The 14,504-nt window shown below is 44.2% G+C and overlaps 1 protein-coding gene across 1 annotated transcript in view; it reads left to right on the top strand.

Moving 5' to 3' along the window:
* Nucleotides 1-14,504, top strand: part of LOC147027508 (uncharacterized) — a 410,973-nt gene that overhangs the window by 152,076 nt on the left and 244,393 nt on the right. Inside the window, exon 9 of the mRNA XM_085876519.1 lies at nucleotides 13,099-13,393. Within this exon, the coding sequence (XP_085732645.1) occupies nucleotides 13,099-13,393 (295 nt within the window). The remainder of the gene's footprint in view (nucleotides 1-13,098; nucleotides 13,394-14,504) is intronic.

Here is a 14,504-nt window from a genome sequence, read left to right on the forward strand (position 1 = left end):
CTTGCCACCAAGAAGCTGAAGGAAATCGTTGTCTTTCGAGACCAAGTTGGACATTGAGAGTGGAGAGGGGGGCAGTGGTCATTACCAGATCTTTCTGCCTGCCACCAACGACCGTCCGGACCATCTTTAAGAGCGCTGATAAGATTAAAGAAAGCATCGAGAATGTGACCCAGTTAACGGGATGAAAAGGGCCAGCCGTCCCCGTGGAAACATGGTGGAGAAGATGGAGTGGATGCTGTTTGTGTGGATCGAGGATCAGAATAGTTCAACACAGACCCAGGAAGAACAGTGTTGGAGCCCAGGAAGAACCACACAGTGTTGACGATGACGTAGAGGCATTCTGGGATATGGATCTTGCTCCATCCTCCCCCTCCTCCTTGCAGTAGGCCACTCCCTCACCATTTTCCCCACCATTCGTTTCCTACAACCTCCAACTTTTTAGGGACACATAAACGACGTTGTTGGAGAATGGAGAGCTGACTGTATATACCTGAACACTGTGCGGGGTGACGTGTTCTATGACCTCTCTCATTCCCTTAGAGATTATTGCAATATTCCAGTTATACCAGATTAACTTCTTGGAAAATTGGGAATTATTGATTTTAAAGGTGGAAAATGTATTTCTTTCTTTCTTCTGCTCTATTTTTGGTCATGTTTTTATATATATATATATATATATATATATATATATATATATATATATATATATATATATATATATATATATATATATATATATATATATATATATATATATATATAGGGATGATTTGAATAATATATCAAGATTTGAAAATTAACACAAAGCGCAGGTGAAGTGTAACCGGTTGCAAAGAGTTGGACACCGTAGTGCTCTGGGGCCTGCATGACATTAATGTTAATATGCTTTAGGCTTGAAAAATGTGTCGTGATAACAGAGCTATATGAAATCATGGAATAGGAATTACTTGGAGCACACAATGGAGTTCAGAACAGGGTGACAGGAAAGCTATATTGGGATGGACAGGCTTAATTATCCAGAAAGGTTAGGAAAGACAGGGTTATTTACATTACAAAGGAGCAGAAATTGATGGTGACCCTGTTGAAATATTTAAGGTAAGGAAGCCGGTGAAAGATTGGAACAGAGGAAACTGGATTTGTTTGGGGAAAAATATAATAAGAGGTGACGGGTTGAAGGACTCCCGTCGGTCTCTCATGGGCTTTGTGGAATCGAAAGCTATCGACATTGTTAGCATCTTCTGATGACACTGAAGCACAAGGCTGAGTGCTCTCACATCACACAAAGGTCTATGTCTTTGTCTCTCGTTTTTTTTCTTTTTCTTCGCCTCTCTTTCAATCTCAGTAGCTCCACTATCATAGCCATCCATCTCTTCCCAGTGATACTGCATTCTAAGGGTAACCCTTTCCTCGTTAAACTCCCCAATTCCAGACTATTCGCCCACCTCCACTCTTTTGTTCTTTTTTTCCCAATTGTGAAGCTGCCTTCCTAAGGCTGTTCAATCATACTCTTCCCTCCAGGGCTTCAAACAGGCAGTGCACTAACATGTCGTTTCACCACCCCACCCCCCAACCCCACCCCGCCACCCCCCACGTTTCTCTGCGACCAGACGTGATCTTGTCTGTTCTGAATAACTGTCCCCGAAAGCTGTTTTGGAATGCTGGTGCTGGCAAACATTGGCTTGTTCAACAGTTTTTATTAACTTGTTAATTAACCTGCCCCAATTGTGTAGGGGTGCGAAAGGCTATGTATGCAGTCATCAGTCTGTTTCAGTGATGATCCTATCCTTGCCTGTTCCTAAAATGATGGGAGAGGTGATTATAATCAATCTGTGTCAGTCAGTGAGAATCTATGTTTGAGACTAAATGGCCAGATGTACTTTCATAAAGATCATTCATTACCTCCGACATTGAAGGTAGACAGAGGTTACGTTTTCACCCCCGTTTGTTTGTCTGTGAGCACGATATCTCAAAAAACATATGGACAGATTCTGACAAAACTAGGTGGATGAGTTGGGTATGTGACAAGAACAAGCCGATTAGATTTTGGTTTCGGTCCGGATGCAGATCCGGCCTGTCAGTAGGATGAAAAAATGTAAACTGTACAGCCTGGCGGAGGTATGTGCTCTACCGAGTGCCGTTCTAGTTCTCAGATGTAATGCAATCTGTCTACCGAGTTGGACAATCTGCAATGATAAGTTTCATTAAAAAAATCATTTATGAAATTGTAGCATATTTTACCACATTTAACCACAACCCGTGAATAATGCACAGATTGTGTGCAACATCTGCAGCTACAGAAAATGGTGTTTTCAAGATCATGGTCTTAGCATTTTTTTTCTTTGGCCTTGCAGACCACCTCAAAGCAAGGTTTTGACCAGCCTGTCTGGGTGGCCATAATCACGTTTTGAGCCCATAGTGTGAAGTGTGCTGCAAGACCTACAGGCTTGATCAGCACACTGGAGGGGCTTTATTCACAGTTCGATAAAGTTGTCTCTTTTAACAATCACATTTATTCATCTAATCTCACCATGAGTTGATTTTATAACCTGAATGTGGATTATGACCAAGTTGACCTTGCCCATTATTGTGTTTCTCTTTGTCTGCACTGATATCGGCTGTAAGCCTAATCTATGTCGTTCATTCCAAGACATTCAATTTTTTTTTACATCACGTGCATGCGACTTTGTGTTGAAATTAAATAAGGGTATACATTTTGCATTTACTATATATATGTATATGTGTATATATATATATATATATATATATATATATATATATATATATATATATATATATATATATATATATATATATATATATATATATATATGCACACACAGGCCGGTAGGCGACATGGGTGGTCACAAGACTGAGGCAAATTTGAAACATGTAAATAAGAGAACACATCAGATGGCATTTTTGCCATTCATTGTTCCATATAGGAACATGACGAGCAACTGTCCATTCATCATTTGTGTTCGATTCCCTAACCCGACGTTAGGAAATCCCAACGCGAACGTTGGGGTGAAAGCATATAGTAATATAATTGCATACTAGCCATACAGTTTTTGATGGATCGGGGTGAAAAATTTTGACAGAGGTTGATTATAGTGCGCATAAAAGCACGGAAGCCGATTTTTTTTTTTTTTCGAAATGGTGGCAACGGTGGCTTCCATAGCAACGGTTCTCAAAAGCATGCAAATATATCCTGGTATAAACCTATCAGTCAAGTTTCATCAAAATCAGTTGACTCCTCTGGTCTCCAGAGCTGTCCATTACATACAAACAGACAGACGGAAAACCTGAGACGAAGGGTAGCCGAGCAACCACCCAATATATATATATATATATATATATATATATATATATATATATATATATATATATATATATATATATATATATATATATATATATATATATATATACATATATATATATATATATCTTCTTCTTTTGGCTGCTCCCGTTGGGGGTCGCCACAGCGGATCAACCGTCTCATTTCGCTCTATCCTCCACATCTTCCATTGACACTCCAACCGCCCACAGGTCCACCCTCACCACATCCATGAACCTCTTCTTTGGCCTTCCTCTTCTCCTCCTGCCTGGCGGCTCCATCCTCAGCATCCTTCGCCCAATATACTCCGCTTCCCTCCTGTGCACATGTCCAAACCATCTCAATCTCGCCTCTCTCACTTTGTCTCCAAACCGTCCTATCTGTGCTGTCCCTCTAATATACTCATTTCTTATCCTGTCCATCCTCGTCACTCCCAACGAGAATCGCAGCATCTTTAACTCTGCCACCTTCAGCTCCGCTTCCTGTCTTTTTGTTAGTGCCACCGCCTCCAAACCATACAACATAGCTGGTCTCACTACCGTCTTATATACTTTCCCCTTCACTCTTGCAGCTACCATTCTGTCACAAATCACTCCTGCAACTCTTCTCCAACCGCTCCATCCTGCCTGCACTCTCTTTTTCACTTCTCCACCACACTCTCCGTTACTTTGGACAGTTGATCCCAAGTATTTAAACCCATCCCCCTTCCCCACCTCAACTCCTTGCAACCGCACCATACCACCACCCTCCCTCTCATGTACACACATGTACTCCATCTTACTCCTACTGACTATCATTCCCCTTCTCTCCAGTGCGTACCTCCACCTCTCGAGGCTCGCCTCAGCCTGCTCCCCACTCTCTCTACAGATCATGATGTCATCCGCGAACATCAAAGTCCATGGAGACTCCAGTCTGATCTCGTCCATCAACCTGTCCATCACCATTGCAAACAGGAAAGGGCTCATAGTTGATCCTTGGTGCAATCCCACTTTAACCTTAAACCGGTCCGTCATTCCGACCGCACACCTCACCGCTGTCACACTTTCCTCATACATATCCTGCACGATCCTCACATACTTCTCCACCACTCCCGACTTCCTCATACAATGCCACAACTCCTTTCTTGGCACCCTATCATAAGCTTTCTCTAAATCCACAAACACACAATGTAACTCCTTCTGGCCTTCCCTATACTTCTCCATCAACATTCTCAAAGCAAACATCGCATCAGTGGTGCTCTTTCCTGGCATAAACCCAAATTGCTGCTCACAGATCGTCACCTCTCCTCTCAACCGAGCTTCCACTACTCTTTCCCACAACTTCATGGTGTGGCTTAACAACTTTATCCCTCTGTAATTTCCACAGCTCTGCACATCACCCTTGTTCTTCAAAAATCGGAACCAGTACACTTGATCTCCACTCCTCCGGCATCCTCTCACTTTCCAAGATTTTATGAAACAATCTGGTTAAAAACCCCACTGCCATCTCTCCTCAGCACTTCCATGCCTCCACTGGTATACCATCTGGGCCAACCGCCTTTCCACTTTTCATCTTCTTCATAGCAGTCCTCACTTCATCCTTACTGATCCACCCCACTTCCAGATTCACTATCTCCACCTCTTCCAACCTTCTCTCTCTCCATTTTCTTTATTCATCAGCTCCTCAAAGTACTCCATCCACCTTCTCAACACACTCTCTTTGCTCGTCAGCACATTCCCATTTACGTCCTTTATCACCCTAACCTGCAGCACATCCTTCCCAGCTCGGTCCCTCTGTCTTGCCAATCGGTATAAATCCTTTTCCCCTTCCTTTGTATCCAACTTCTCATACAGCTCATCATATGCCTTTTTCTTAGCCTTTGCCACCTCTCTCATTGCCTTTCGCCGCCACGCCTTGTACTCCTGCCGACTTTCTTCATCTCTCTGACTATCCCACTTCTTTTTCTCCAACCCCTTCTTCCTTATACTTTCCTGTACTTCCTCGTTCCACCACCAAGTCTCTTTATCTTCCTTCCTCTGTCCAGATGTCACACCAAGTACCTTCTGAGCTATCTCCTCACCACTTCTGCTGTAGTTGCCCAATCATCCCACCCATCTTTACCACCATCCAACACCTGTCTCACCTCCTCCTGAAATTCCACACAACAGTCTTCCTCCTTCAGCTTCCACCATCTGGTCCTTGGTTCAGCCCTCACTCTCTTCCTCAACCTCACCTCCAAAATCATCATACAGACCACCAATTGATGCTGTCGAGCTACACTCTCCCCTGCCACCACCTTACAGTCTCTAATCTCTTTCAGGTTGCATCTCCTGCTTAAGATGTAATCCACCTGTGTGCACTTTCCTCCACTCTTGTATGTCACCCTGTGTTCCTCCTTCTTCTTTAAATACGTATTTACCACTGCCATTTCCATTCTTTTTGCAAACTCCACCACCATTTGCCCTTCCACATTTCTCTTGTTGAGACCGTACCTCCCCATCACCTCCTCATCCTCTTTATTCCCTTCCCCAACATGCCCATTGAAATCTGCTCCAATCACCACTCTTTCATCCTTGGATACACTCTCCACCACTTCATCTAACTCACTCCAGAAATCTTCTTTATACTCCATCTCACACCCCATATGCAGGGCATATGCACTGATGACATTCATAATCACCCCTTCAATTTCCAACTTCACACTCATCACTCGGTCAGACACTCTCCTTACCTCCAATACCCTCTTGACATAATCTTCCTACAGGATTACCCCGACACCATTTCTCCTCCCATCCACACCATGGTAGAACAGTTTGGAACCACCTCCAATGATCCTAGCCTTACTCCCCATCCACTTGGTCTCTTGTACACACAGTATGTCCACCTTTCTTCACTCCATCATATCAGCCAACTCTCGCCCTTTGCCAGTCATCGTCTCAATATTCAGAATTCCAACTCTCACCGCCACACTTCTACTCTTCCCCCTCTCCCACTGCCTCCGGACTCACCTTCCCCGTCTCCTTCTCCTCCTTCGCCCAGCAGTAACACAGTTTCCACCGGTACCCTGCTGGCCAACAGTACTGGTGGCGCTTGTTGGTAACCCGGGCCTCGACCTATCCGGTATGGAAATTCGTTTTGTTGTCCGCATAATGATTTGGCATAGGTTTTTCCACCGGATGCCCTTCCTGACGCAACCGTGGTCGCCTCTTACGACACACAGGGATATGGTACACCTATTTTAACCGGGGCATACACCGGGCCAGGTACATTGGAACTCATTTCGCCGACCTCGGAAGGATGACAAGCTGAGTCAACCCCCTGGTGTTATACGACTTGGTATATATATATATATATATATATATATATATATATATATATATATATATATATATATATATATATATATATATATATATATATATATATGTATATATATTTTCGGTTTCGGTATTTGGTTAGCCCAATGGCAACTGCATAGCCCCACAGAGCTCGATTTTTCATTTTCGTCCCAAGGTCAGGGCACGAACTTAGAAAATGCCAAAAAAATCAATAAATTGGGCATTTTTGTTTCAAAAATTGTGCTATTTTGTGAGTATTTTTGTCGACATTCTTACCAGGTGTTTGAGGGATAGGCCTTGGCCGAGGCTTGAGGCCTACCGGTTCCACTCGGTGTTTGATCGTTTTTTTTTTGTTTTTTTTTCTCCCCATTACCTTCAATTTCTATCCTCCCCATTACCTTCAATTTTCATCCTCCCCACTTTCCTAACTTCCCCCATTCTCCCAACTAATCTCTTTCTTATCTCAAAAATAAATAAATAAATAAATAAATAAATGAAAAATACCCAACAACAACAACAACACACTCAATTTCTCCCGATTCTGCTTCTTCTTCTTCCTCTTATCTTCCTCCTCGTCTTCTTCCTCGATTTTTTTTCTACACTTCCATGACCTAATCTGTTGAACTCTCTCATACATTAATATTAACAACAAAAACGATCTTATAATGCTTCATCTTCCTCTCTCACACATGTGGTACTCTTTACTGTTTCATAATGCACTACTCTTCTGCTATTTTAACAGACTGCTCTCATTTCGAGTTCTCCTTCATTCCTTGCCTAAAAAATCCAACTATTACAGCGCTTCTTCTCTCCATTCTCTGAATTCGCCTTCATTGCATCCATCAAGAATTGTGTTCAATCGCATCTCTGACCTAAAACTTTTAAAAACCACAGTTTGCCATGGATGCTCGCTTTCCATGGCAAACCACAGTTTGCCATGGATCAACCATTCTTTTTTTCCAACTTCAGTGCCAACTCACCCCCCTCAACCCTCACTCTCACTCTCAAAGCAACCATCCCACTCTTCTCCCTCCAAGCCTCCCTCTCACCTCTCTCAAAAACCCCCCCTCACCTTTCTCCCACCTCTCATCCCCTAACTCATCCTTCTCAAAGTTGCCCCCCCTTTCATCCACCAAGCTGCCTCCCTCCACTGCCCTCTCACCTCCATCTCTTCACTCCACCTCCTCAAATCCTCAACTGCCTTCTTCCTTGTCTCTTGTCCCCCTCTCCCGCAGCACCACAGAGCCTTTTCTCCTCCTCATTGGGCCCCGTCCCCGTCGCTATTCAGCAATAGCCCACACTCTTTCAACAACCCTCCTTACCTCCCCCCTCATCCCTTGTCCTACCCTCCCCCTCCCCCTCCACCCCCTGCACCCAAAGCCTCCTCCCCTACCTCTTCATTAAAAGTGTGGACCTCAAATATCCGGGGCCTTCGCTCAAACCTTTCAGATCTTTCCATACAGGTTGCCACTGACAAACCAGACATTATCTGCCTAACAGAAACTTTTCTCTCCCAAGACGTGTCTGACTCCCATGTATCTCTCCCCGGTTACTCCCTCCTCCGGTATGACAGACCTGAGCCTTGTCCTGGTGGAGGTGTTGCTCTCTTCATCAAAGACTCTATTCCTCACTCTCCCTGCACTGCTCTCACTCCCCCACACCCCCCGGAATACCTCTGGCTTCGGCTTCCCCTCCACTCCCACCTCATGTTTATATGTGTGTACTGTACCGTCCACCGAACAGTGATGACTCCATCTACATCTCACTATCCGAAAACATGGACCATCTTCTGTCTTCTCATCCAAACCCTCTCTTCCTCTTATGTGGTGACTTCAATTGTCATCATGCCAGTTGGCTAGGTGTGGGTATCTCTCTAACCTGCCATGGCTCCTCAGCAAAAGCTTTCTGCGACTCATTAGGACTGACTCAATCGGTCAACTTCCCGACCCGGATCTCAACCAATGGTACTCCATCTCTTCTGGATCTGATTTTGACAAATTTCCCTGACAATATCTGCTGCTCTTCTTTCGCTCCAATCGGTTCTTCTGACCACGTCCTTGTCAAAGTGGACATCTCTCTGGCTGTTATCAGAGAACCACCTCACCGCCGTCGAGTCTGGCATTTCTCTCAAGCCGACTGGCAGGGTCTCCGAGCAGGCATCAAACTTACAGACTGGTCTCCTATCACTACTTTCTCAAACATCAACTCATCCTGGGAATTCTTTCAAAGAAACTTGCTCTCCCTCATGCACAGATTTATCCCCTCTCGTGTTCAGTTGTCTTACCCTTCCTCCCACCCTTGGTTTACTGAAGCTTGTGGCGAGGCAGTTGTCCAGAAACAACTTGCCTTTGCCTCATGGAAAGCAAACCCAACTGAGGGCAATCTCAGTTCCTTCCACAAAGCTCGGAACAAGTGTGTATCTACCCTCAGGAGAGCCAGAAAACAACATCTTTCTCATCTCAAGTCTGAACTCTCAAACCTCACTCCTCAAAATCCTGGTGGTGTTTAATCAAATCTGTTTCTGGTGTATGTTCCCCCTCCATCCCCTCCCTTACCTCAAATGGCCGCACTGCTGATACCGCACGTGATAAAGCTGAATGTCTAAACTCAGTGTTTGCAGCTAAATCTTGTGTCCTAAACCCATCACTTTCTCTACCCACCTTACCCAGTCGCACCCAACTGTCCCTGGACTCTGTCCGTTTCTCCTGATAAGGTGGAGAGTTTGCTTTCAAACCTCGCGTCAGATTCTGCAACCGGTCCAGACGGCATCAGCCCACGTGTCCTCAAAGCCTGCTCTTCTGCTCTTGCTCACCCTCTCTCTGTTCTATTCACCCTCTCATTTGCCCAAGGTCATCTGCCATCTGCTTGGAAATCTGCTAACATCACTGCGCTGCATAAAAAAGGTGCAAAAGCAGATCCCTGTAACTACACACCAATCAGCTTTCTCCCAATCATCAGCAAGGTTATGGAATCCATCATCGCTTCAGACATGAAATCCTTCCTCTTCTCCAATGGCTTGATTTCCGATCATCAATTTGGTTTCAGACCAGGTCACTCTACCCTCGATATGCTGCTTCTGCTCTCCCATCAATGGATGGAGGTCCTCAATGCCAGACACGAAAAAAAGAGCCGTATCCCTGGACATATCACGTGCTTTTGACACAGTCTGGCACCCTGCCCTGCTCAGCAAACTCTCTTCCTATGGTATCCAAGGCCATCTCCACTCATGGCTCGCAGACTTCCTCTCCTGTCGCAGTCAACGTTTGGCCCTAAATGCAGTTCTTTCATCCCCTCTTCCTGTGCAGGCTGGAGTTCCTCAAGGTAGCGTTCTGGGCCCTGTTCTTTTTCTGGTTTTCATCAATGATCTCTCCGACTCTCTGGAAAATCCTCTATTTCTCTTTGCCGACGACTCCACCCTCTGCCGTACCATCTGTCATCCCTCAGACCGGCAAGCAGCAGCTTCTTCGCTCACTGCAGATCTGGATAAAATCACAAGCTGGTCCAACACGTGGCACACGTCTTTCAATCCAGACAAATCTCACACTCTCACTATGTCTCTTCGAAAGGACCGTTTAGAAAACCCCCCATCCACTTTCTCCACAATCCTCTGGAAGAAGTCTTTTCTTTCAAGCTTCTGGGTCTCACTATCTGCCATGACCTTTCCTGGGAAAGTCACATTTCCAACCTCGCCTCAAAAGCCAGTCGCCGACTGGGAATGCTCCGTCGCGGAAAGTCCTTCCTCGGCCCTCTTGAGCTCCTGACCACTTACAAAGCTTTTGTCCGTAGCCTGATGGAGTACTGCTCTCCCCTCTGGGTTGGTGCTCCTGCCTCCCCACCTTTGTCGGCTTCACGCTGTCGAAACCAGGGCATTTAGGATCATCAGCATCTCCTGCAATCAGGCTGAGTCTTTGGGCCTCTCACTCAATCACCGCAGGTTGGTCGGTGGTCTTTCTGTCTTCTACCGACTCCTCTCCAGCCTTGCCCCCCCTGCTCTCTCTGCGATTTGTCCCCACCACATTTCCACAAGGCGCTCAAGGTCCGCCAACAACCCCCTTCTGGTAAAACTACCGAAATCACGAATCACTGCTCATTTTCACTCTTTCATTCCTCTTTTTTTCTCGCCTTTGAAATAAACTTCCTCACTCAATTCATTCCCATTCTTCCCTCCAGGCTTTCAAAACAGCTGTTCACCACCACCTCTTATCATCCCCCATCCAAATCCTCGATCTTTTCTACCCCCGATAATCCACCCAAGCCCACTTCCTTCAATTCCCCTGCTTTCCTTCCTGAAAGTCCCTGTAATGTCCATCTTCTCTTCACCATGTTCCCCGTCCCATCCCCATCCCTCTCCCTTCCACAGTTCACCTAATGTGTCTGTTCCCCACTGTTTTGTCCCTCCCACTCCCGCCCCTCTTGTCTCATGCCCCTTGCTCTGAGTTGTGTGTTAGCTCTCATACGAGCCTCGACAAGGTATAGAAAAAAAAAATCAAGCTCCTAGGGTTTTCAACTGTTTCGAATGAAAGTTGGTATGCAAGTAGTGCTCTTCGAGTACTACAACTTTCATCATTTACGTTTTTCCAGATTCCTACCAGTTTGCCCGTGGCGACCCTCGAAGGTCAAAAAATAAAAAAAGGCGAACCGTTGACATTGCTCGTGAACCATCGCCGTCTCCAGACTTGTTATTATTTATTTTTGACATTTTAAGACGTGTAACAGAGGGTATAGTTGGAAAGGGTGGTGGAAAAAGTGGGGAAAAGAAAAACTGATGATAATAAGGAGAAAAAACAAATAAATACGAACGTGCACATCAATGGGAAGACGGGTCGGCCTCAGGGAAACCCGATATGACAAGACTGACGAAAACTCACCAAAAACATGAGTTTTGAAACAAAACCAAATTAGGAACATACAGTGAACACGTCGACAACAAAATAAACAGTCAAACGTGAAAAACAACGATCGGAAACTTATCTTTGAGAATGTCGGCAGAGACCCCCTGAAGAATCAGCCGTCACCTCAAAAACCGGAACCGGAAGACGAACAACTTACTGAATTCAACCATCAATTATTGTTGAGGTCAACATGGGCCAAAGGTCAACTTGAGTGAGATTTCTAAAATCCTCAATTTTCATCTGATTAACTTGAAATCTGGAGAGAATTTATATTTCAGGTCACTGAATTATTATTTTTTTATTTTTGGTATTGGTAAGCAGCCAATTATTTTTGAGGTCAACATCGGCCGAAAGGTCAACATAGGCCGAATTTCTAAAATTGTCAGTTTTCATCCGATTGAATTGAAATTTGAAGAGGAGTTGCATATTTGGTCATTTAATTCAACCACCAATTTTTTTTTTTAGTTCAAATTTGTTTTATGGATTTTGTAAGTATCGTGCTATGCATGACATCTTTCTTGTTTGTTTGTATGCAGAATATCTCAAAAAGTTGTTGACAGATCCGGATGAAATTTGGTGGGCAGGTTGGGTGTGTCACGAGGATGAATTGATTCGATTTTGGTGAAGATCCAGATCCATATCCGGCTACTAGAATTTTTTTAAGTGATTCTTCACTATTGAGAGATTACGCCAAAAATGATATAAGAGCATGATATCTCAAAAAGTTGTGGATGGATTTGGACAAAACTTGGTGGATACATTGGATGGGTGACATGGAAGAATTGCTTCAATATTGGAGAAGATCCAAATCCGAATCCAATAATTTTTAGTGATTCTTCACTATTGAGAGATAGTGCTTTTCCTCTTTTCCTCTTTTCCTCTTTTTTCATTCCCCTGCTGGTGTCCAACTGTAGCCCCATGGCGCCTCTATCCTTATGTTGCCTTTTTACCATCTGTGACCTCACTCTTCCGTTAGCCTCGACAATGTATCCAAAAATATTGAAAAGCAGACCAAGAATACTGGAGTATTTCACTTTGCAGTGTTTGTGGGATCGTTTGTCAGGACTCGTAAGTAGTGCATGTCTGACTTGATGGAAGAGTTAAAAATGGAATTACAAGTTGAAAAACAATACGGTTGAAGCCAAATAATGGAGACAAGTCCATTGTCATTCTTATGATTATTGTATCGATTTCTTTTTAAAGGTTATTGTCACCTTTTCCTGTTATCTTTACCCGATCTGTCTGCCAACCATCAAGCTCAGGGAGGTGGCCCAGGGGTGGGGATGGGGGAGGGGTGATCTGTATAATATATTTTTTTTGAAATGAACACATTGGGTTGTTTGACATTGATTGCCTTCCCAGTTTATTGCACAGTTAAACAAAAGACATCTATATATTATCTTTGAAATATATCTGCCTATATATTCATCTGTCTACCACATATTTTAGAAGTTTTATGCACTCATTCCACTTGTGACAATGCAGCCGACATTCCTACAATGTGGCATAGAAATTCTAGGATGGAGATGTTACATTGATTTGATGAAAAATAATAGTCTTTCCCCCATGTTGTCCCTGGCGTTCGATTCGGAAGAGAGCATCATGTCCACTTCAATTAGTACAAATTGTTCCCTCTGTTTTTGTTATCCTTCACAATCACCTCTGCCTAACACCTCGCTTTCACCCCCTCCCCTTTTCCCCATCACCTCTAGATGCCATCAGCGCTGCCAACCCTCGTGCCATCGACGATGCACGTGCAAGAAAACTGTCCAACGACCTCAAGCGCTGCACATACTATGAGACGTGCGCCACCTACGGGCTCAATGTGGAGCGGGTTTTCCAGGATGGTGCGTCATCTGGCCGTCCCAAATGAAGCTACAGCCTTAGTCAGGATGCTTGGGCAGTGTTTTGTTTGTACTCATTATTTCAGAATGCTTTCAAAGATGTAACAAACTTATTATGGTGACAACCTAAGGAGTGTAGTTGTTTCTTCCCAGCAGCTGTAAGATCTGACCATAAAACCTACAATGTGACGTGGAACCCCCATTCTTTCAATATCCCTTTCTTAGTTTAAACTTACAAAATACAGGCTGATTGCACACCTCAACTCTGTTTTTCCTCACTTCTCCCACCTCTGGAGCAACTGTTCTATCCCAGTCTCTCCTCCTCTGCCTCCCTCCTCCTCCCCTCCTCCTCCTTGTCATGTTTAATAGTTTTTTGTTTGTTTTTTATTGAAACAGGCCCTCAAGCAGGTGGTGCACCACCATCTCATGTCATCTGCCGTCTTTGCCCACTGTCCTTTTCTATCCCCATTAACACTACTTTGCCCAACCTTTTTACCTGCAGGTTACTGTTTCCTTCTGTCCCCTCTCACTCTGACTAGCTCTCTCTTTTTCTCTTCATTCATTCCCTTTCATAGTATCACATTGTTACCCCACTGTCAATTATTCATAGTTTTCTGCACCACATGAGCTGTCCCATCTTGCAAATAAAAAAATGATCAAGCTAATACCCCCCATTAAGTTCAATCTCATTATTCCCATGAGGGATATCGTAGTCTGTCTGTTCGTCCGTCATGCTATCTCCTCCTAAATGGTTGGGCAGAAATTCACCAAACTTGGTAGCTTTGTTAACCACATGGCACAAAGGTGCAAGGAGAGCGTCATGTTTTACAAATGCCAAAAAAATGTAATTACGGGCACATTAAAAAATTGGATTGGAGGATGGAGGATGCATGAATTATACAACATTTTTTGGGGATTCGACCCCTCGTTCATGCTCAAGGGAGTGGGGATTTAGGGTGACAGGGTTAAAAACAGAAGAAAAAAACTAGAAGGGCTATCGGTAGAGCGCATACCTCCGCCACGTAATGCCTGATCCACGAGAACTTATCGGGCCCAATATATTTTTGAAATATCATGCTATACAGTACAATATCGTTTTTGTCCTTTCTCTCAG

Source organism: Eptatretus burgeri, chromosome 4 (assembly GCF_056783735.1).
Source record: "Eptatretus burgeri isolate ZD-2024b chromosome 4, Ebu_testis_v1, whole genome shotgun sequence".
In the NCBI taxonomy this organism is placed as follows: domain Eukaryota; kingdom Metazoa; phylum Chordata; class Myxini; order Myxiniformes; family Myxinidae; genus Eptatretus; species Eptatretus burgeri.